This window comes from Temnothorax curvispinosus, unplaced genomic scaffold, assembly GCF_003070985.1.
Source record: "Temnothorax curvispinosus isolate PA1 unplaced genomic scaffold, ASM307098v1 QBEX01015145.1, whole genome shotgun sequence".
Lineage (NCBI taxonomy): Eukaryota > Metazoa > Arthropoda > Insecta > Hymenoptera > Formicidae > Temnothorax > Temnothorax curvispinosus.
Window position 1 is genome coordinate 61,529 of NW_020224925.1, and position 24,961 is coordinate 86,489.

At 46.2% G+C, this 24,961-nt stretch overlaps 1 protein-coding gene across 1 annotated transcript; it reads right to left on the minus strand.

The window, feature by feature from the left end:
* Positions 1–24,253, minus strand: LOC112465355 (mucin-12). Its single transcript, XM_025032869.1, is given in 23 exon segments — positions 1–257; positions 385–792; positions 885–1,171; positions 1,325–1,636; positions 1,750–2,041; positions 2,130–2,473; positions 2,579–2,882; positions 2,989–3,273; positions 3,363–3,912; positions 3,975–4,261; positions 4,617–7,196; positions 7,284–7,661; positions 7,743–8,362; positions 8,449–8,761; positions 8,895–9,257; positions 9,329–9,652; positions 9,738–10,085; positions 10,526–10,803; positions 11,620–13,617; positions 14,422–21,645; positions 23,033–23,086; positions 24,035–24,101; positions 24,104–24,253. Coding segments are annotated over 23 exon segments (17,802 nt in total). The 3' UTR covers positions 1–221.
* Between the last annotated feature and the right edge of the window lie 708 nt (positions 24,254–24,961).

A 24,961-nucleotide genomic window follows, 5' to 3' on the forward strand; every position in this document is an offset into this window, starting at 1 on the left:
ACACATGGCAAGTAAATGTACCGTAATAAGAATAAAAGCTAAAAACATATAACAATCGCGATAAATAAATAAAACGATATGAAATGAAATATGTTCCTTCGCGTGTTTTGATAGCGGCAGATTTCGACGTACAATGATTCCATAAATCTAATCGGAGAATACCGTCCAGCGGCTTCGTCCACAATCAATCTTCCCGTCGTGACTCGTTCTCGTTTGAGTGTTTATAGAGAATCGAAGTTGGATTCTCGATCGCTAGTCTGTAAAAAGTATCAATTAATAACAAGTATCAGTTAATAACACCGAAATGGTAATTTCAGAAAGATGTTAAATGTTTGTGATCCGTAAAAAATGATTTAAACATAAATTTGTGAGGCACTATCTTACCCTATCCGGGCTGTACAATGGCGGGTGTTGCGCTGGAAGTCTCAATGTGCTGCCTAAGTCACGCTCAGCCATGGTGTGACCCTCGCTGGCGCTGTCTCTGGTATCCCTGTTATCCCTGTTATCCTTGACGCTGTTCCTTCGGGCGGCGGCGACTTTTGTCGGCGGTTGGATCGTCGTTTCGCCGCACGATCTCGCCAGAGTGGAACCAGCCTCGCCTAGGTCCAATCTGAGGAGCTTCGTCGGAGCTTGGATGGTTGTCTCGCCGCACGAGCGGGCCAGTGTCGAGTCGAGATCAACCTGAAGATCTCCGCTCCTCAGTACCTTCGTCGCTGGTTCCACAGTGGTCTCGCCGCATGAACGCGCCAGGGTGGATTCAGCGTCCATGGTACGGGTCACCGTCGCTGATACCTGTCGATATAATTAAAACTCCATTATATACTTTCTTTACACTTTCCAAACATCTTATTAGATTTGTCTTTGAGGTGAAAACTGAACTGTACCTGAAATCCGGCACTCACGAGAGCACCCGTGGGTGTCATCGGGTTTCTCGCGCCTTGAAAATCAGCTTCTTTGCAGTCCTTCGTGCTAGATATACTTTGTTTCCTATTAGCGGGACAATGGCTCGTGCCATTGTCGAGATAGCTTATGAGTTTGTGTTCCTCAGCGGCGAACGTACTCATGATGGTCTTATTGTAATTTTGCGGTGATTGCGGCGCCGATCGATATTTCGCGCGTGGGATCATTACCGTTAAAGAGCGATCACGCTGTTCGTCGTTGATCGGCATCGCTGTAGACACGTAAAATTTATTGAACTAAGTATATGGCATGACTTTAATATGTTATCTTCGTAATCAATATTATACAAATGTTATAGAAATCGTGAACATGAAAGAGATCGTTTGGAATATAATAAATGAAAAGTATCAATAATAAGACATACCTGCGGGCATCATAGTAGCTTTTCTGGGTGGATGACGAGGTTTCGCGCTAATCTTACGAACTGGTCGTTTGTTCGGTGGCAAGGGAGCTAGCATTTGCGGCGGCGGTGGTAAAACGTGGGGTACGTGATGAGGTATCGCCAAGTCAGTGACGCTACCTTCGCTGCTGGTATCACCACCCGTTCCGGGAATCATTGCCCGTCTATCGCCGGTTTTCCGATCGCGTCCCGGATGACGGAAGCACGTCATTCCCACACAGATCGCTAGGAGACCCAGCAGAATTGCGCCGGTCGTCACTAGAGCTATTAACAGTACTGAAAACATATGGAAATATAATTGTTTAAAAGCTTCGTTTTTCCCGTATGTAACATTGGTTAACTGACTTAATTGCAAAATTATTGCGCTTTGTATAACATAATTTCTTCACCTTTGAGATTAACTTGACATCGTTGACCGCTGTGCCAAGGGAAGCACTCGCATACGTCTTGACCGAGAGAATTGGTGACGCAATGACCTTTATTATTGCAGCCAGCACATCCCAGTGGTGCCTGTGAGCACACTCTTCCGGGATATGCTGGATTTTCCGATAAATCAGCCCAGCCTTCTCTACATGAACATTGATAGGATCCTCGTAAGTTGAAGCACGCCGCGTGGGGCGAACAGTCGTGATGCGGGCCGCCCTCCTTGGAAGCGCATTCGTCAAAATCGGCCGCCTCGATCTAAATTAAATTACAGGACGAAATATTAATGACAGAATACCTTAAACACTTTTGCAGTTATCAATTTATATATCGCAATTCAACTGACCGAATCAAGATTCTTTGAAGCGTAGACCTCTGTGCCGCCTAAGCTGTAATTGCTTCCGACTAAATATTTCCGAAGGACCTCCTTCAATCTGGTCTCGTTAGCGTTATCGCTCAGCTGCACGTGAAACTCGACCTTTGTAGGATCCGGGATGAATCCAGCGATCTTGAGGCCTCTGTACACATCTCTCAAGTCGCTCTGCATTAAAGTTCTATCCAAAGCATCCTTCGTCGGAACTACCAGACGTTTGTAAGTTGCCGACGTAGAGTCGTTTAAGGCGGTGTCATACGCCACGAATTCATGACCGATGCGATCCAGACCGACGCGCAACGTGTACGTGTAGGTCGCTAAAAATTATTACAACTCGTTAACTCAAGCATATTTGAACCGAACAATATATTCGCGAAACAAAATGTCAAAAATTGTGTACAGATATATATCTGTGAACTTACGTTTGCAAGGGCGATCCGGGAACATTCTCGCGAACCCTGGCCGACAGACGCACCTCATCTCGGTTCCTACTTCGGCGCATATCTCAGATTTGGTTGATTTACACTCCGGTGTGCATTGGCTCGCAACTGGCGTGAGAGGTACTATCGGCGCGCCAAGCACTCCACCCGAAAGTACTCTGTGAATTTCGTTGCCCGTTGGATCCTGCTCGTCGCGAGAAACTTCTTCCCCGTATTCAGCCTCCACCTAAAATTCAAGCGAAATATGCCGTCTATGTAATTTTTATATTTGATAAGAGAAGATTAACTCAAGAAACCGATAAATCTGTGAATAAAACGCGCTTAATGAAAGGGGTATTCTGTTTATTATGACGTATAGCATATATATAATGTTATATTTTGTGAATCAATACCTCTTCTGCTCCGGGCGCAGGTGGGTTCTGATCGCTCATCACGACAAATATGGAGTCATTATCCGCTACGTTGTCGTACGTCGAGGGTACCCTCGTAACGATTGGTTGTAAAATCGTCGAAGTTATCGTGGACACCACGCTTGTCGGACGCAGCAACGTTTCCGTCACAGTCTCGACAGTCGTCGTGGTCATCGTGTGCGTGAGTAAAAGCGTTCTCGTCGTTGGCGGTGAGCCCAACACCGATGTTTTAGTTCTCGTCACTGTCGATGTTTTGAATCGTGTCACCTAAAATTTATGAGCATTAATATATAATCAGTACTTGCGATTATTTAAGAAATAACAATTATCTGAACTTCATATCGAGACACTCGTACCTCTTTTGGCTTCGTACGTATAGTGGCGTTGGATTGATCCCTGACGACGGTACTGGGGGTCTTTATAATGTTCTTCGTAAACTGCGTGGTCGAGTTGCTTGCCTCGGAACGCGTCTTATTGCCCGGCGTTGGTATCAACGTACTGGTTACTTTAGTGATCGAACTATCGACTCTAGTGACGACCACGGATGATTCTTTGTCCGCCGTTTTATTCACGATACTGTATTCGGTTACTTGCGGTCTTTGCGTCTTGACGTTCGATATCGTCGAATGCTGGTTTTTATCCGTTCCTACGATGAATGTCAAAGACTCGGTAGGCTCCACTCTCGTCGACGGTAGAACGCTCTCGTGGCTGGATTCCAAGAATACCGGATGTTCGGGTCGCTTAACAGGATTTGGTGGGATGTCCAAAACGTACGTTCTCGTCGGATCGACATCGCGATGGATCGTCGATGATCTGCTCGGGTGAATGTGATCTACTTGAGGTGGTCGCAGCTTTGTCGGTATTACTATATTTGTGGACAACGTCGATGTCGATTGAATGGGGATTCTAAAATGCAACAGTTGAATTATTAATTCTGCTCGTAACAGAGATTTAAATAATTTACGTACCTAGACACGGGTCTTGTATCAAACGGTCGCACGGTGTAAATGCTAACGTGTTCGGTCCTTCGCGTTTCCACAGACCTGAGGATCTCGGGGACGTCGACTACGACTGGCAGGTCGACGGTGCCGTGAATAATTGGGATTTTTGATTCGATATCCTGGATTACCGGGATATGAGACGTCGCGACGGCAGTGGCTATCTGTATGGAACCGGAAACCGCGACAGCTGGTCTCACAGTAGCAATCTCGAGCGGTCTCGTAGTTGTCAATATCGGTGGCGGCGGCACCATGTCCTAGAATGTAACACATATCGTTAGATTATGTTTTAAGAATAGATATCTTGTACAGAAAAAAAAGAAGTATATCAAATCAACACTGATATACTTGTACATATGCAAGAATATATAATTTTCTTATAAAAATTTCAACTTTTTATTTCAACTTTTTTTTCTTAATTGAATCATAAAACTTCGTTTAACTATGTATAAATGACTTCATTCAAGCAAGTTTTCTTCGTTTAACGCAATATAATCTCATTTCAAGATTATATATTTATGCGTATATACAAGTATATCAGTGTTGATTTGACACTTAATTTTTTTCTGTGTAAATCTTATAAATCGCAAATCGAAAATTTTTAAGTTTTACCTGCGACAATAATTCTACGAGGAAAGGTCTTGTGAGCGACGGTCTCGGGTTGGGCGGAACCATATTTGTGCTGGGTCGTGCAACCGCCGTCGATTCTTTCAAAGGTACATATTTCGGCGGCTTCAAGCCTGACTCATCGGTCGTCATTAAAGCGAATCTATCCTCTACCGGCACATGAGTTGTAGTGATGTCCACCGGGGGTGGCGAAAGTCCGAGCACGTCGCTCGACGGCGGTGGCGGTGGTTTAAGTCCCTCTTGATCTTTCTTCTTCGATTGATTTGATCCCACGTTCAGAGGCGGCGGCATCATGGTTCTAGAGGGAACGTTCGTTTCCTTGATTTTGTCCTGCTCGCCTTGAGAATCCGAGGAGGCAAAGTTCGTCTGGTACGCCGTGTCCAGAGTTTCATCGTTCTTTTTATTATGCGGTGGATTATTTTTCGTGACTAACATACTGGGTGGCCGCTCGGTTTGCGTCTTACTGTCCATTTCCTCGCCCGTAGCCTCGACCGACATGGAGAACTTGTTCGGGCGACCGTGCGTTTCCAGTCCCGCAGTACCGCTTGAAACGATTACCGGCTCCGGCACTTGAGGCTTCGGTTTCGTCAAAATGTGAGGATATTCCGGGTGCACCCTCGTGAACGTTCCATGCTCCGGTCGAACGACGCTTGGACGTTTATTGCCGACAGCAGTCGGACGAGATGTAGTTCTATTTTTATTCTCAGCTGTTTTCGTTTCGGAAATCCGGAAATCATGTCCGGTCGATATTTTCTGTTGAGACTTTACAATATCCGGGACCGCTACGTCTACGTTCCAATTATGAAGATCATTATTTAATTTTATTCCGTGATTCAATGTTTGATTGACAAAAATTTCCGCGGTATTCGGTTTGACATTTTCCGGACGTTTTACACTGTAATCGGGTCTAACTTCTAATTTAATCGGCGGTTTCGTTAATATCTCTGGTTTGATCCGAGTCAAACCGGGTCTTTGATCAGGCCTAATCGGTCTAGAATACGGTCTTCCGGGCCTGTCTACTTCAACGCCGAATTGAGGTATAATCGCCGGTGGCTTCAAATCAATAGTATCGTCGCGTTCGAGTGAGTTCAGTGTCGTGACTTGTCCGCCTTGCGTCTTCTTGGTCGTAGTTGGTTTTGCATCTTCATTATATGGAGCGGGTATACCGTGAACTATTTCGTAATCGGGTTTATTGACCTCTTGTTGCTTGTATCCGTAAGGAGTGGCCGGATCCACGTAGCCATTGTAAACACCGAAAGGTTTGCCTTGTATTATGGGCAATTCGTAAGGTCTGGTGTTATAGGAACCGTGAGGTCCTTGCAATAATGGTTTTCCGTTTGTTTCGCGGTCGTAAGTTACATCATGTTCTTGCCCGACTTCCAGCGGCTTGCCTACGACCGTATTGATGGAAACAACTGGTCCATATAAGGTTTGCGATTTCAGAGTTTGGTTAACGCTCTGAGAATCTATCATACCTTTCTTATCCTGATCGTCGGTTTCTTGACTCCTATTTCCTTTTCCGTAATAATGATTCTGATAATTGACGTATTCCGAGGCACCGATGTCAGAATCCAATTGCTCTGTATTAGTCTGCCACTTTTCATGATTATCTCCTGGCTGCGTTTTCGTAGCGGATACTTGAGAATGTTTGTTTTCCTCTGATATCGGATTTGGATGTAAAGGATTGTGATATTCTATCGCTCCAGTAGGCACATGATCGTTCTGCTCAGTTGGCGACGCGACATTACCTACGTTCTTATCCGGATAAATATGCGGTGGTCTGTTCTGATTGTCAATCTGAAGATTGAACAAATTAGACGTAATCCGAGTAGGTTCCTGAGATTGAGAACTCATTGGTGGGCGATGCGGTAACGCAAAGGTGTTGTGCGTTTTCACCGGAGGCCTTTGTGGTCCAGAATACGTTGGTTTTCTAATCGGCGGATATCCAGTAGGTCGTTCCACGAAGACGTGTCTATCTAAGGGACGATTGGTCGTCGGTCTCGGTCGCGGCCTCGGTCGATTATTCAGAGCGAATCTGATTGGTTTCTTGTCGGATTTCCAGTTGGTGCCTAGCGTTATCTCGTTTCCATCTGGCTTTCCTAGGAATATATATCGATGCGGAACTTCGGTCGGCGCGACTTCCACGCGCCTTGGTGGAGCTTGGTTCGAGGTTTGACCATTCGAAAAATGGCCACGCACTGGCGGTTGGTGGGCGGAATGTGCATGAGAATGGGCAGGCGGATGAGGAGCGGATTGCGGTCGAACGTTTATTGTCTCCGGCTTGTGATGTACAAGAATTTCTGTATGAACGTGGCCTTGACCGGAATTTCCGGATCCGTCAGGTCGTTTGATCAAATGAATCTCCGATGGTCTCTTATCGGGTCTTAGTACAGGCGTCTCTGGCACTTCCTGCGGTCTCCCGCGTATAGGTGACAATAGAACAGCGTGCGGACGATTAGAGAATCCTGGTTTTGGAGACGAAGTCTTGAAGTTGGTAGATGGTGATGGGGGAATCATGTAATGGGCTGGATTCTTCTCATTTGAATATTGAGGAAAATCTTCGCCCTAGACATATACAGCGGTATAAAAAAAACGTAGTTTTACGCGATGATATCCTAATATTATTAATATTAAAATCAATATCACACATACCTTTTGGATACCAACGAAACCTGGTCCAACTTCAGGTTCTGGATAAGGCGATGGATCGTCAAAATATTGACCACTTATATGAGGTTCGTTAGTATCTCCGAAAATCAGAGCTTGTGTGCCGCCTTGAGGAATTACGACATTAGCTACTTGACTGGGTTGAATGTTGACTAATAAAGGTTGCCCCGTCGATCTGTCAATGACATGCGGGACCTGATGGACAATCGGCTCGGTAGGAATCGGTTTTGGCTCTGAATCCTGTATGATGATAGAACTCTCCGGTAATAGAGGATCTTTTTGTGCCCACGGCGGTCGTTTCTGTTCTCCCGAAGGTATGACCGAAGTCGGATGTGGTTTTTCGTTTGACTTGTCCGGATGAATCTTGAAATAAATTATTATTTGTTACGATGCACATATATACCGCGCAAATAAATGTATGTAAATAATACAAATGGAACATACTTCGTCAAGTCTCGCAGGTGGCGTTAAGGGATCTTTGGCGCTCCAGGGTCTTCTATATTTATCCGGATTCCATTCCGGAATTTTGTGATTTACATTAGGATTCGCGTACTGTTCTACGTTTGGTCTGTTGGGCGGCTTTAGCAAGGGATCGTTCTCCAGAATATCCTGCTTCGATGTGATTCTTTTAGGCGGTGACGATTGAACGGGAAGCAGTTTTTGAGGCTGCTTAGGACCTGTCGGATGATTCGCATCGAGAGGAATGGAAACCGGTACTTTCAAATGTTCTTCGTAAACCTGATGGGCCGGCAAAATCTGCACTTGCGCGTCTTGCGCGGTTTGTTGAGCTTGTACGTCGTCATCGTTCTCCAGGACCTCTAATACAGGATGTACCGGAATATTCGGTACCGGTATCGGTGGTGGTTTCATGCCGATGTGCCCTTCGTCCTTTAGATACGTCTGCGGCGGTCTTGGCGCCATTTTGCCCGGTTTTCCTATGATAACATCGCTGTTTGCGGTGATTACTTCACCCGGAGATATCGGTATACCGTCGGCGAGACTGCTGGTCACCTTGTGGCGCGTCTCGGCGATATAATTATGATTGAGATTTGCCAGATGGGCAGCTAGAAAAGACAACCGCATAGTATTCGAAACGCGCTAAACAGAACATTAATTAATAACTATTACGAGAAAGAAAGAGGATCGTTACCGATGTGTTGGCTTTCGGCGGTTTCTATATCACCGTCAGCAAATTCTGCGACGGGTATGTAGATCGGTGATCGTTGCGTTGTAACTTCCTGGATCTCTGCGACAGGCACGCTGTCGTTTCTACGAGTAGCCGCGGTTTTTCCTTGCAATAATCCGGCCATCGCTGTGATTACTGGTCCCAAAGCGGATAAGCTGTTTATTCCTAAGGAACCCAGACTAAGGAGAGGCTTACTAACTGAACCATCGTCTCCGGATTGAGAACTCGGCCGCTTATTTTGTGGTCCGTCACTTGACAGCGTAGTACCATTATTATCCTGTATAAAAATTGCAAATCTCATTTACACGTAAAATATTCGCATAATTTTATATGTTTTGTTGTGATAAATATTTAAAAAATTGCTTCTCTTAATTTACCGGCAAAAATTTTATATATAAAATAAAACATACCTTTTTATCAATTGAATCTTCTGGCTTTATATCAGAGCTAGCATCCTCCGACGTCGTTTCCGTTGACTTGTCCACACTTGTCGTGTTCGTAGGACTTTTTTCGTGCTTTTTTATTTCCGCAGTAGAGGTTGATTGTGGAAGATTCGTAGTCGCAGTTGCATCGATCTGGTCCTCCTCGTCAAAGAAGATAATAGTCGAGCCCGTGACGACGTTTTTCACCGGATCGGAATGATGTGCGGTCGTCAATAGGGCGTTCATATATCCGGCGTCTAATAAACTCGGGGCTATTGACTCCGTCACAACGTTTTCAACGATATGCGAACGAGACGTCACGGTCGTTGACGTTTCACCATCCGGGCCAGCCTGACAGGAGAGAGATTTTTAATGTATGTAAGGCATAAATATATATTGTATTACAAGTAGTAATATAATACCTGTAGTAAAGTCGTGAAGTAAGTGAATGTAGTAAGGTATGTTTTAGTAGCAAAGATCTGTATAGGCTCCGGCGTAGGATTAACCGGAGTTGTTTTCATGGTCGTTTTTCGCACCGGCACTTTCTCCAGTACCACGTCGGTTGACGTGGCTACGTTCGTGCGAACTACCGTGCTACCTTTCTCCAAAAATGTATTGAAATACGTGTACGTGATGTAATACGTCTTAGTCATATCTGTCACGCTACCGTCGGTGTTGTCCAAGGCTGTCAGGGTAGTTGTGACGCTGGTTGGTCGCGGCGGAGGTGCTGATTCTGTCACTATCAACTAAAAATAGAAATCGAAGAAGAAATAATATATAATGTCGCGGTGAATACCGACGTAAAAGTTTGCGGTAAGAAAATAAGCTAACCTGGGTAATCGTGTCGCTGACCGTCTCTGTTTTCGTCCGACCTTCTTCCATAAATGTCTTTTCTAACACTCTGGTACTGAGATATGTATTGGTTTCCGGTCGCGGAGCCTCTGATGGCTCGAGAATCATGTCTAGGTAATGTTGCGGCGCGGTAACCGTGTTCGTTATGACTTTCGTACTACTTTCTAAGGCATCATTCACATCCGGATGATCTGTGTTCAAAGTCAGATACGTGTAGGTCGTTTTAAATACTTCGGTACGTAGAGTCGGAGACATATCCAGAGTCACGGCTGCTGTTTCGGAGCCAGGTTTTCTGTGCCGTTCCTCTGTCGCTGTGTTTGCTACCACCTAAAAAAGAAGTAACAAAATTATTATACTAATGAGAATTTTTATAGGATGTTTCAAATATATATTGTCGACTACAATATTTCCATTAATATTGACGATATCAAAAAATGTGTGAAAAAAGATGATTAAAAAGAAACTCAATGTCATAATCAAATCTTTCTATAATAATTTTTCTTGATTTAAAGATTATCAGATCTTTTTGAAAAAAATTTACATTATATGAATTTTATTAAATCTAACGCTTTGTATAATGCATCTTCTTTACATGTAATATCTTCCATACAGTAATTTCTTTTTTACAAATTTATATTTTGAGCGATCAAGTTATAGACGAAACATTCTGTATGATTTAAAATTGTCAATAAATTGTAAGAGAGAGAAATGAAGTTAAAGTGAAGGTCTTATTTGGAGAATGTATACAGATATGTTTGCGTAAGCACCTGCTGCTCAGTGGAAACGGTAGTCGTTCCATCCTTGGTAATTGTGTTGAGGTACGTGAAAGTTGTTGTGCAAGTTTTCGTGACAAACTCGTTCGGCTTATCCTGTGGCAGGAGCATGACCACCGCTTCTGACAAGGTGAGGGTGGGTTGTGGATTCGAGTTTTCCCATCGTAGAGCCGGAGTCGGCCCGGCGACAATGACTTCCACACCATTCGACATTACGCGGGTCGCTAAATTGAACCTGCGCCCCTCTTCCTCATCCTTCGCCTCGTATTCTCCTGTCGTTACGATTCCATAAACAACGATTCACAACTTGTTGCAGATATATATATATATGTATACATATATGTATAAAGGAAACTTGCTTCGCAATAATGATTTTATTACTATTTTTTATTGAAACAAAATTTCTTAGCGACGTAAAAGGTACTGTCGGGAGATTGTAAGCTTACCTATTGTTGACGTTCTTCAAATCAACACTCAAGTAATATTTGTATTAACATACATATAATTAAATTAAGAAATAATTAAATATATTCGGATTACAATCGAATATAGAACGAATTTTTACAGAAACGATACAGTTGATAAAGTAATTAATAGGGAGAGATTAATATTCGTATATATATCGTACATAAAAAAAAACGCAAATTTAGATATGTACAGCGTCGTTTTGTCATATACAGTATTTACATTTCATACAGAGTTGTATAATGTACAGGAAAAAATTTAGAATACCAGAAGCCAATTGACACAGTATTTAACACAGCATTTACACAGTCCAACAGTCCGTTTCGTATAAGTCTAACCGAATTCGCGTAATCAGGAAGTCTAGAGCGAAAAAAAGTTTATTAGTCTAAGGATTATATTTTACATACGGCGATCACCGTGTGCACTTTACGTTGAGGAAATGGTCAATTATCTTGTTTTTTTTTTCCCCTAATAAAATTACGTATCTCCATCAATATTTCCTTGGTGAAATATGTCATATATATACATATTTCGTACACGGGTTTAAAAATTTCAACGTTTTTGTGTGCACGGTGCGATCGTCGTGAGAGAAAGGTCTCAGATGGGTAAAAGGTACTACTCACCGGCAACGGGTACTGGATTATACACAGATGATACGAAGCCGGCTGACGACTCCACGGTAGGAGTGACAGTCACCGTGACCGGCACCGTCAACGTAAGTGTCGTCACTCTCGGTCGTACGGTCGTCGACGATGTCACTTTAGTCTCCAGTCCGTTAAGTTGCGTCACCACATACGTATACGTCCTCAGTCGCGTCGACGTCACTACCGTCTCCGTGTAATAAACGCTCGTGCTGGGCTCCAACGCGAGGTCCGGCGTGGATTTGGTCTCTAGATCGATCGTGCTCGACTTCGACGGCAAGATCTCGGGGAAATCGAGACGAGACAACGACAGATAGAGATCATCCGCTAGCCCGGCCTCGATCTCCTCCGGCGTAGGCGAAGCGATCTCGCTCGTGACTTTCGTCGCGGAGACCGACGAGGACTTAGTTCCGCGGGTATAATTTGAGCCGAGGGGTATCACGCTTGGTACGTACGAGTCGTCGAGATAATTTGACGTAGCGGTGTCGCGTGATTTCGTAGTCTCAAGCGGTATAACGCTCTCGAAGCTCGGCGCGATCGCGATATCAGATGGGACGACCGTTCCGATTAGAGAAATCTGGGTCGAATTAGAATCAATTATGACATCCGGTTGAATGGGATGCACTGTCGGTATCTCTTCCGGGTTCTCACTGATCGTTTCGGGCATCACGTTACGTTCTGTAGAATCTTCAGGAGCTTCGATTGATTCTTGTCCTTTACTTTCTATCGTTTCGGTAACTGATGAAATATGCTCTTCCGTCGTAATGTTTTCTTTATCGGGGAGGCTCGTGGATTCATCGAACACATTTGTAGTGATGTCCATGAAAGTAGTTTGCTCTTCAAGAGTGGCAATGGTAGTGGTTTGCTCTTTTGGTGCTAATTTATCGTCACCATCTTCTTGAATACGTGTAAGTTCGGTAGTTGGTACCGATTCTGTTATACTTGTCGATGCATTATCGGATTCTTGAAGCGTTTTTATTGTCTGCTCCTCGGACGGTTTTGCTGATGTAGTTTGGCTGATCGGTGTCGTTACAGTAATATTGTCACTCTCAACATCGCTCTTATTAGACACAATATTATCTTCGTCCTCGGGAGAAATTGTGGGATGCTCGTCTTTCATTAAAACTGTAATTTTATTTGCATTTTCAGTCGTAGTACTTGTGTCATCTTCATATTCTTCATCTTCCTCGTTGTCAGACGGAGGAAAGAAAAAATTGTCGGTGATAATCACCGGCGTGTCTGATATGCCTTGTTTAGATACGGCAGAGCTGGCATCCAACGATACAAGACTCGCCTCCTCGTCTGGTTTGTTGTCAATAAGGTTCGGCGTTTCTTCGAGACCGGGAGTAACGACGGAATGATCTTTTCCTTTAACAACCTCGTACTCTTCCTCATCTGAATACTCATCGTATTCGGAAGAAGGCGCGGTGAAGAATCCAGTAGTGATAACGGCAAAAGTCGACGTCGGTTGTATCGGACGCACCGCGACTAATTTCTTTCTGGTAACTCTAACTTTATTTTTGCTTGACGTCGGCGTAGATTGAAGCTTTCTACGCCTTGTTATAGTTACTTTGTGCCTTCCAAAACCAGTAGACTGATAACTGCCGTATTCTGCCGGTGCGTCGGTCGGATAAATCGAGCTGCCCGATCCGAGAGTTCTGACACGCGTCACCACGATTCTTCGCGGTGCATGCGTGGTAGACGTGACGCGAGGTGTCAAAGGTGTCAAGGGTCTACGTCTAACGACCGTAAACTTATGTTGCCTAGCAGTTCTGCTACGCACGACGGGTACTCGAATTCTAACACGCTTTCGCGGTGCCTCTCCAAGAGATTCGTCATCATCGTTGATCCTTCCGTTATTTATATAATCCTCACTTGTGGACCATGTGTCAACGGTACCTTCTCTGTTGAGTTCAATATTCCTACTTCCGTATTGCACCGATTCACCGTAGAGATTACCTGCAAAGGCGTTCCGCTCATCTGTTCGAATCATATCTCGCCTTGTATTTAAGTTCACTCTGCGATCTAATGAAAATCTATATGATCAAGCAGCGATAAAGCCATTCCTGGATGTTGCTTTCGTGATGCGTTAATCGATTGGAGTTAATGCTCCCATCTCGTGTTTGATTTTTTTGTGTGCTCGTCCGATTAGATTTTGTCACTTTGCGTTTTAGTAACGTTACCGGGCGGTTGTCTGTTTGTAATGTTGTTGGCGAGACGGAAGAGTATCATGTCCGATTTTGTCGTGTGGGCGCGCGTGCGGCGGCAAATCGAGGCTGTGTTAGTAAAAAGGAAGATGTAGGACGACGCTCGAAGAGGATACTTTTAAGAAGGAAATAGAGAAGATATTCAAGAGAGGTCGGGAGAGAGCGAAACTGAACAGAACGGACACACAAGACGGCCATCCTCGCGAATGGTTCTCGTTTCACTGAAGCTGTCAACTACCTTTCCTTTATACAACTTCAAGGAAAGGGATCCCGGCAGTCTCTCGGGATTGTCTATATTACATACGCAGCAACTTTGATTTTCATCGACGTTGCTCGTTTTTTTCCCCACTACGACGTGCCCGAAGAAGCTGGACCGACGCTCTCCGGATGAAAGAGATTTGGGAAAGGCGGTTAGCCTCTGGGGCGATTTTAAGTGGGTTTTAATAAAATTATGGACTTATAATATAAGGACGAAAGAGAGAGAAGAGGGTGAGGAGCGCGGGGAGGGATTTTTGTGTAACAGAGAGGGGATAAGATTAGGTATAGATGGACGTGGAAATGTGCCGTCCGACGTCACCCACTACGCTCTCGAGACTTTGTGTTGGTGCGTGTGAGTCGATATCTTCGCTTCCCGCCAGAATGGCAACGGCTACCGGTCCGGCGTGCAACGACGGCGGTACGGAAGGTCGAACCTCGACCGCTCCTTCCGAAGCGTCTCTTCGTCTTCTGGACGCGGTGGCGGAATCGTCGATTTTCACGGTACTCAGAACAGTGCTGAATTCCCCGGGTCTGCGGCCGGAAACGTAGAGCGTCACCACGCTAGATTCAACTTTTGACTTGGCTGCGGAGGCCTTGGTCTCCTTCTTCTTGTCGTTCGATTTACCGCGCCCGCGTGGCCTGGATGACTTCTGATAGTCTTCCACGTCGTCCTCCTCGTCATACTCGTAGCTGTCGTGCCTGTAGTCGGAATCGGCCGGCTGATGTCTTCTCTCAACTTCGCCCGGTAAGGTGTTACTCTGCGTGAACGGAGCAGCCGCGAACAGAGGATCCAGCAATGGATTGGGGTTCTGCGGTTGCGTCTGCGGTTGTTGCAGCAACAACAGGAGGGAATTTATGTTGGCCGCCGGTATCGCGACCGTTGGGGTCACCACGACGGTGTCCGTGATGAATTCCGTCGCGGTAACGACGTCGGTCGAGGAATCGACCAAAGTCGTCAGAATCTCCTTCCCGCGAAAGGTGAGGGGAATGATAGTGCTCTGATGTTTCGTTATTGTAGTGACGTAGGAGGTGGTGCGTGTGTTATACTGCGTGGTGGGTGTAGCTTGGGTTTGTAACAGAGGATTCGGTTGACCTAATTGACCCAGAAGTAATTGCGAGAGAAGAATATTGGCGAGGGGAGCGTTGCCGGGCAAGGAAGGCTGTACCGTAGAAACTATGTTCTCCACGGAGTATACCGTCGTGGGTATAATAACCGATTGAGAGACGCGACGGCCACCGAGGCTCGTGAGGGTGTGCGAGATACGAGTGGTGGGTGTCTCGTGCAGCAAGAATCGTGTAACCTCGGCCTGGCCTTGAACATTGGTACCCGTTACTTCGCTAACGATCACCACGAGCGGCTTTCCGTCTCCAACTGTTACCGTGCTATACTGAGAGGGCCCGAGGACTTCAGTGCTAGGTTGTGCCGTTACAATATTTCGATGTTCCGTGACGCCGTTGTTCACCACAGGAATTGTTACCTCCGTCGGTACATAATGCGTCACAGTTATGGTGCCGTCGTAGTTCGGATATACGGTAGGCGCTTCCCGAATGTCCTCGTAAGATCCTCTACCTCTTGTAGAAACCCTCCTGTTGTTCCCGTTTCTTCCGTTCGTCGATCTTGAGCGAGACGACGATACTCTTCGAGAATTCGTTGATCCCGTTGATTTAGTAGATTCATTTCGAAGTCTCGGTGGCCTCACTCTTCCGTTTTCGGGTTTACTTGTAGATCTACCGTTCGTTCTCGGACTGGTAGTTGGCCTCTTGTACGTTGATCTGTTCGAAGATGAGTCCTTTTCCCTTAATGTAAACTGCCTTCCATTATTTGATGCCGGTGATGGTTTTATTCTGACAGATCCATTTCTATTTCCATTAGGCTGCTTTGATCTGGTTCTGGGTTTACTCTGCTGATTCGATAACTCCGACGTTTCCGCTGTTTGATCGGGACTGTTAGATGTCTTCTGCGGTTGTGGTGACGTTAAACTTCGCGCGCGATTATTATAACGAGCGATAGGTTTTGCTACTTTTATAGTGTCTTCTTTATTCGCTGCGACGTCTAATGAATCAGATCTCTCTTCCGCTTTTGCAGAAGAGGACTGAGCGGGTCTACGAAAACGGCTGCTGTATGCCCTCAACTGGCTAGCCTGACGACGAACTCTTCTTGTTCTAGCTCCGAAAGGTCTAATTTGTACGACGGGTCCAGCAGCTTTTCCAGAACGACGATTCACATTCGCGTTAGATCTTCTGTCTTCATGTTCCGATCCTTCGTAATCATTGTCCGATATTTCTTCAACGGGCTCGTCCTCGAAACCTTCGTTACTTTCAGTTTGTCCCTCATTTGCTTCGGTTGGCTCTTCGGTAGCTACTTCTTGCTTTCTGCCGAGAAATCCACGTGGTGGGAACAAACCTGTATTACTCGGTCGCGTTCTCGTAGATACCGGAGGAGTTGCTCTGGTATTCGTTCGTCCATTGGTTACTCTAGGAACCGTTGGCGCGCTTGGCCTATTTAAATTTCCCGATCGTCTCGGAGTTGTAGTCGTCGGTGGTCTTGAGGTAGTTACCGTTCTGCCGTTGCTGTTTAAATTAATAGGTCTGCGGAATCTCAGGAGCGGATTCGTCGATCTTCTAGATGATTCTGTCGTAGTTTGCAGAGGAGTGGTGACGGTTTCACCGTCGAAGTCTTCTGTAAACGGCGTCTCATCCGTTACGAGCGTGGTCGTGGTAAACTCATTCGCGTCGTTCTCTTGATCGTCGTGTTTGGCAGTAGGTTGCCCTCTCAGTAACGTCGACGACGGTCGAATACCTGAACGGTATCTCGACGAGGCACCGGGAAACGCGGAACTCGAAGCGCGAGTTGCAACTCTGGAGGAGGATCCTCTCACCGACGTGGGACCGCGTCGATTGCTTTGAAACACGGACGACGGGGTTATTCTGGGTTGTACTCTGCCTCGGGTACTGCCCGCTGGAAATGCCGAGCTCGAAGTAGTAGTGGCGGTTCCGCGTCTGCCTGAAAATCTTCTGGAAGAACCTGACGGAGATAACGTCGAGGAGTACGGGCCGATTGGCGATGTGACGCGACCCCGCGATGATGCAAACCTGTTGCCCTTACCGGCCAAAGTGGCAGTTATTGTCGGAGTTATGTCCGTTCTGGTAATAGTCGTCGCGGCTTGCGCGCCTTTGCGTTTCGGATTGAAGGTCGGTCTGTTCCTGGAGGCGAACGGCCTTATCACAGGTGTGAAAGTTCTCTTTCTCGTGGAGAATGTCAATCGTGATTTCTTTTTAGAACTTTGTCCGTCATCGTCTTCCTCGCCCTCCTCATCATCTTCCTCATCCTGACCGGAATCCTCGTCTTCATCAGCAGAATCTGTGTGTTCTTCAGATAAAGAGGATTGAATAACGGCGGGCGAAGGTGATACTCCCGGAATACCTGTCGATTGACTCGGAGGTAGCGTGGAAGTCGGCGCGATGTTCGCCGTGGAACTCGGTACAAAGAAGCTAGAAGTACTTTCGATAATCTGAGCATATCTTCCTTCAATGCTCGTGCCAATCACTTTCGATTGATAAAACGTGGTGGTACCGTTATTCTCCATCTGGCCTTGAATCAAGCGTACGAGGCCAGTTCGGTGACCCTGAGTCGGCGGAATACTCGCTTTTCTTTCCTCGTCTATCTTCGTGCTTGACGTACTTTCGATCACCTTAGCGTAGGTACCCTCGAAAAGCGTGCCGATTTGTTTAGTCGTAAAGTAAACGGTGGTGACTTCGTCGGCATCTACCACGCTTCCTTTATTCAAAGATAGAACTCCCGTAGGAAGAACCGGCGTGGCTATCGACGAAGAAGATAACGGCGGAGTTTCTAGTCTCGTCGAGCTCTTTACCACTCGAGCGTAATATCCATCTATGTAAGTACCGTATACATCTGTCATGTAGTGAGTCGTGGTATCTTGGTGTACTTCGCTCGAACGTATCGTCGAAATCAAGCCCGTTTTCAACGAATCGGTCACCTTAGACGGTTTCACGGTTTTCTCGTCAGTATTTATTGTCTGAATCGACGGATACACAGGTCCACCGATCGCGCGGCCAGTCGCCTGTTGCGTCGCAATGTCTGGTATCGATACGCTAGTTACTGTCTCCAATCTACTGTTCAAGATCGTCTCATTTCCGACGTAAGATGTAGTGAAGTAAGTGAATGTAGTGTAGAAGGTCGTGGGCTCGGGCGAAATTGACGAAGCGTTCACGGCGCTCTGGTTATCAGGTTTGGTTGCAATCGGTTCGTTCGTGATAGATTTTTCAGGCACACCGCTGCCCAGAGGTGTCACTTCGTTATCAGCCGTGATCTTGGACTCCTCTTCGTTAGCTGATTCGTCCTCCGATGGCGAATTTACAGTCGGCGTGTAAGTCATTATCACGCCGAGCTCCACTGTAGGTGTGGGCGAGACGCCCGGGGTGACAACGTTGCTGACTGTCTCCTCGCGACTGGTGGTTATGGTATCACCACCCTTGTAGAACGTCGTCCAATATGTAAAGGTCGTGAAATATGTTACCGGTTGTGTGCTGGTTGGAACCGGCACCACGAGGGATGGCCTCAAAGTTTCCGTGACAACATTCGTAACTGTTTCCAAACGACTGGCGACATTCGTCTGGTCGCCCTTGTACATTGTCGTGAAGTACGTGAAAGTCGTGTAGCTGGTCTGCAGAAGCAACGTCGGTGCGGGCTCTACCTCATGGTTATTAGACTCCGACAATTCCTGATCCTCAGGAACGATGTTTCTCTTGTCCACGTCTAAAACAGTGCCACCACCAGAGCTGGAAGAGGACACGACGTCCGTGATCATAGAGCCTAGAACTTCCACGTCGGTTGGAGGATTGGGCGTTACTTGTGCGCCTACTTGGAAGTTGCGGAACAGACGCTCAGTTGTGGGCCGATCCTCCAAGGTGGTAGGCACCTCTGTCGTAGTCTCGGTATTGCTTTCAGTAGTTTCGTCAGGACGCGTTACTTGATCGGTGTTAGCTTGCTGGACTTTTTTTGCTAATAAAAGTGCCTCTTCTTGCGATTTCTGACGTTGAAGAGCTTCTAGATAAGCTAAAATTTCTGGCGGAGGTGCAGGCTTATTTTCGGCAGGTTCAGATCTCGGTGACGTTGGCCGAGCCGTTTTCTGCGGAGCCGATTGAACCTTGGTTGGTGTTATAGTCTCCGTAACGACGTTAGTGAAGACTTCGGTTCGCGTCTCGATTTCTGTCTCGTCGTCCACAAAAATAGTGGTAAAGTACGTGTACGTCGTATAATACGTCTTCACCTGTTCCTTTACCGCTGCGCTCGCCATAGCTGGAGTGGGACTAGGTTCTAAATCGGTGGTCCATCCATCGGACGTCTCGTAATCATCAACAGTCGTAATGGATTCCGTCGGAACGTTCTCGTTTACCGTGGTATCCTGTTGCTGGAAAGTAGTTAGACCTCCTTCCGTCGTCTCGTCAGGCTCGGTGCCTTTGTTAAACTCCTCAGGAGTACGAGCGTTCGTTATTACCGACGGTAAGATATTTTGCGATATCGTCGTTGGCGATATTAGAGCGGATTCATCTTTTCCGAAGAGACTGGCGACGACAGCGGAAACACCGTTTGGCCCAACAGTCTGCGTGATAACGTTAGTCTCGACAACTTGCCGACTAGACACGCTAGATGTATTCTCTTGGAAGAACGTCGTTAAATATGTATACGTCGTATATAGGGTCTTGAAAATGAGCTCTATCTCCTCATCTTGTTTAGTAGTTTGCTCTTCTTCGATTTCATCAGGCAGGCTCGGTGTTCGGTGCCTTGTGCCTGACGGCAAAGAAGTAGTAGGACGAATCAAATTTTTGGTCGAGGTAGGTCGAATTAATTCTGTCAAGAAGGTTACCTCGGAAGAGACTACCTCCCGAGAACGTATCGAAGTCGTAGTCTGATCGCTGTCGCCCGGAATGAAGAAGGTTGTGAAGTACGTGAATGTCTTGTAGACGGTGGACGGTAATAATCTAGTAGTTAATGTCGCTTTCTCTTCCGCGTCTGAACCAGATCCGTGCTTAAGTCCGGGTCGAAGATTATTTTGTGAAGATCCGCCTTTGATGCTACGACCCTGAGGATCTCCTGGCACGATGTCGTTAGGAATTTCATCGTCTAAAGTCGGTAGCACCGATTCGGTCGTTCCCAATACTCTTCTCGCGCTTTCTAAGATGTCCTTCAGTGTCGTTAAAACACTGTCGGTCGTGCCTCTCAACGGCGTAGTCAGTTCATTCATCTCGTCTTCGCTGGTCGTGATGGTCGTCGGCGTGGTAGAAGGCAATTCGACCGTAGTATCCTGATCGTCGGATTCCGTTTCGGTCGTACCGTAATCCACGGTTGTGTCATCACCGTACGTTGCGGTGGCATCATCCGGGAAGAAGTACACGTTCGAAGATGTGTGAATGATTTGCGCATAATTCGTGCCAATATACGTGCCATAAATGTGGCTCTTATAATGAGTCGTGGTACCGTCCGACGAGGTAGTGGAATCGACGACTTTCAGAAGACCCGTCGGCTTCAACGATCCCGTCTCGACATCGGGCACCAGCAGTAGTGGTTCCGTGGATCTCTTGGACGATTCGGCATCGATTTCCTCGGTGACGCTTGGCTGAATGTTGCCGCGATTGATGGCGCTCAGAAACTGATCGTCCGAGCCGTGCTTCCGATCACCCTCGTAAGGCCGATCGGTTCTCGCGTGTTCCATCACGGTGGTAGGCCGGATCTTCGATACCGCGACACCGTCATCCGGACGAAGGGTGGCGTCGCCTTTGATCGTGGTGGCGGGACGTCCCATGGGCGCCGGCGACGTGCTCGGTGAAAAAACGATGACGGTGTCGCCGACCGTGGTCGTGAAATCCGCGAAGCCGTGGTAGGTCACCGTGGCAAGAGGCTTTATATCCAGCTTCCTCGGCGGCGGAGTTTTCACCTGCGGTTTAAAGATCTTCGGCACTCGCGGCCTGAAGGTCTTCGACTGCGCATCGTCGAGCGAATCAAAGTTATTCGACACGTATTCGTGTTTGACGGTGTAAGTGGGCAGATTATCGGCTGGTCGAACTTTCGCCGGTTTAAATCTCTGCGTGTCCACGTTCAGCTCTCTTTTATTGAATATGTCATTTTCTTTAGACAGTTCGTCCAGTTTCGAGGTATTCCCGAATTCCTTTTTCTTTTCTGCGTCAATGTCGCCACTCAGCACTTCGATCTCTTCGATAGCTCTGATTGGCGCGTTGTCAAGGGCCACCCGAAGCCGCCAATCATTTTCCGGCGCCCTCGACGGGTAAACGATGTAGGGACTCGACGGATCCGGCGCCGATTCTCTATCATAGAACACTCTGCTGGACGTAGATAGAATTCTCGCGTAGAGGCGACCGTTATCCAAGGTCGTGCCCAGAACCTGAGTGGCGAATTCTGTACTCGCACCATCTTGCACGAACGTTCGTGCCGTTTTTGTCAATATTCCAACAGGTGGTACGGACTTTCCAGGACGTGCCGGTACCAAGAGGACCGTGGTCACTCCTAAGTAGCCAAGTCCGAAAGCAATATACGAGGAGTAACGTTATAACGGCACAGAAACACGTCGCGTCGATGATTTGTCAATAGAATCGTCGGAAACGAACAAACGAAGAAATGAGGGAGAAGCGATTACGTTAACAAAACGGGACATCGAAGTTATCGAAATGTGATTGAGTTGGAATCAAGCGTAAATGTGTGCATCGAATTCGATTCGTTCAGTCGCGTTTCACGTTTACAAGCCCGTCCGTGTCATAATCGTCGTACCGAGTATATACGTCAGCGTCGTTCGTTTGCGTCGGTGGTCGATGACGGTTCGCGTCGTAATATTTTCATTTTTATTTTATTTTTTTTTTGTTATCGTAATGTAGGTCGTCGGAGAGACGGAGTGGCGGACGGACGTTGGAGGCAGACGGCATCCGTTGTTGAGAAGAGTTGAAGGCGGGGGAGCAGACGGGAGCAGTAACAGAAACAGAAAAAAAGAGACAGACGATCTTAATAGACGAGCCTTCTTCTTTCGTAGCCTAGGACACTTGTTCCAACGCTATCCGCGGTACCCCGCTTAATTTGCATCGTTACCCTACTTCTCGGAAAAAAAATGCTGTTCCTTAAATAGAGAGTGAGAAAAACTAGGCATGCGTACGAAAAAAAAAGAGAGAAAGATATTTAGCTAATAAGTTGCTTAGTTACTTAAGATATTAGTTAAGTTGCTTATGTACAACCCCTAGGTCCTGAAAATTCTAAGATCACACACATTGAGCGGAATTCGCTATAAAAAAAGAAAATGAAAATATTTAAAATAATATATTCAAATATAAAATAATATTTTTTTTTATTTTATTGTTACTTTCATTATTTTTAATTTTTAAAACAATGCTTAAAATGTCTAAAAAGCTTTCATGATGAATTTTCATGGCCTGGGGAGGAACATCTCGCAATCAATCGTATGACAGATCTTAAAGCCAGATACCACCGAAACAGAGATGACATATACATATTGTAGTCAACTCAGCGACAGGAAAATGTATTACCCGCTTGAGAAATATGTATTTACACGGCCGCACCTCGCGTCAACACGCACATGGATAATTGAGATACGCAAAATGATGTATCGCGAGAAGAGATAAGTTAGAGAGCAGAGACAAAGAACAAAGCAGAAAGACCATTTCATGTTACAGATTTGCACTCAAACTTCAACGCACAGGAGCGTTAAATCTAAACTACAAAAAATAAATATTTTTATCGGATACAAATAGAAAATCGTTCGAGGAAAAGCTCAATTTTGAGTGCAATCCTTGTCTGCGTGTATAGGTGTGATTCAGGTGTCGTAAATGTGTCACGACTAGCATACATTTGTTAGACACGTTACGTAAACATTTACGGAGAGACTTACCCTCCAGATCCCTTTCTATCCTGGAAGCTCTAACATTATTCGATAAAACTCCATCTGCAAGAAAAGAAAAGAAACATTTTTTTAACGCGTATGTTTTTAACTAATTTATTTAATATACCTAATTTGCATATATGAGCGAGACACAAGGTCGCTTTGATGCGTTCGGCAGAGGAAGCGTGGGTGGTGAAAGGAAATTATCGAAGGATGTCATGATAGTAGGAGCTTCATTTGGTCATCGTCATAGTTCCTCGCGAAATAATTGCTATGCGTCATACGGATGTCATCATATTGATTTTTTCACATTCGCAGAAATTTTTTTATAGCAACTTCCCTTTTGATACGTACAAACACAGATATGGAAGTTTCAAGTATTTATAAGATTTTTTCGGGGATCTCAAAGACTCAATTGCGCGTTTATTCGCAATTCAAGGGGGGAAAAAACCGGGAGGAGACAAACAAGAAAAAAAGCGAAGGCAAATGTCGTGTCTAGAGAGGTCTGCACCTATGGGAATGGGCATAGAGAGAACTCCAGACGCCGATGACACCGAAGATGTCGTCCGGAGGCCGGGACGTACAGTTATCTGACCGACTCCTTTTCTCTACGTCGTTTTCTTCCCGTGTGCACGTGAGCGCCTGTGCACTTGCGTGTGCACGTGGCTGCACACGCTGCATGTCGATAGGCAGCTATGAGCACCTTTCCGTATTACAGCATATATGATATATGATTGTGGTAACAGGTTGATGCACGCAAAAAACAGTCATCAACAACAAATTTAATATATTGTGCGTTATTCTCGAACACTCTTTTGTAGTGTACAATCGTTTGGAAACATTTGTCACGGAAACATTTCCACTTTTGAGAATGTCGAACCCATACATCGCGACCATTACCCAATGATCCGGTGACGTTGAACTCGCGGAGCTGACCGGGGCAGGTGACATCCGGTTTATTCGACGACGCGCGGACATTTCTCGGTATCGTGGCAATCGGGACCGACGTACCGAGGTCATACTCGTCCTCCGGACACATTGGGTCAGCTGGTCGACTTCGCGCGTCGCCCTTCTTTCCCTGGCGTCTGGCCTCCAGCCAGCCGAGCCGTTTTGCGGCCCCCGACAAACCGGTCGTCGCGTCATGTTACCCAACAATCGGTAACGATCGCGGTCGCGCGCTGACGTACGTGGGAGAGAGAATTCGTGTTCGACATCGTGCACCTCGTGCATCACGTTATTTCAATGCGGTTTGAATTGCGTTATGAAATGCATCGGCGTCGTCGCGATTACGCCAATCTGCCGCTCATCACGCATATATTAAGTCTGGGATAAGATTTCGAACAAAATTGTATAAGTTTATCTTTTTATATAAACACATTCCTTAACGAAGCTTATAACGCTATACGTAACAGGATTACTACGTAGCAGAATTGTGAGCGAACGTTGAATAAGATTGCGAAAAAACGTTCCGGATGGCAGTGTGACGTGTCGACGAACCATTTCTGCTACTTTCGAGTTGCATGGGTGTTTCACGCATAATTTTCCCCGCATAGTTTCCCGCGCTCGCACGATATCGTTAAGTTACAGCTTCAGTGCGGTACTTATTCAAAGGCGCGCGTTTAACTCGCGTTTGTAAGTCGGTAAGGGGATACGCGGGGCCCACACCTGACGATCGACTTCCACATACGCAGCTGCATAATCGCGGTTGCATAGGCGACGGCTACCTTGAGCTCGTTTTCTTGTACGATACGCGAGCGAGGAGAAATCCTCCGGAGGATTACGCTCGTTTCGTAAGAACAATTCGTCCATTCATGTCGCGCTATCTACGACCCGCGGCTAATGCCCCGAAAGATTTTTTCTCGCCGTAAGAACGATGATTGCTCCCGGCCAATCTTGGTGGCGTTTAACGGCGACAAGTGGTGTGTTGCGCCAACGAGA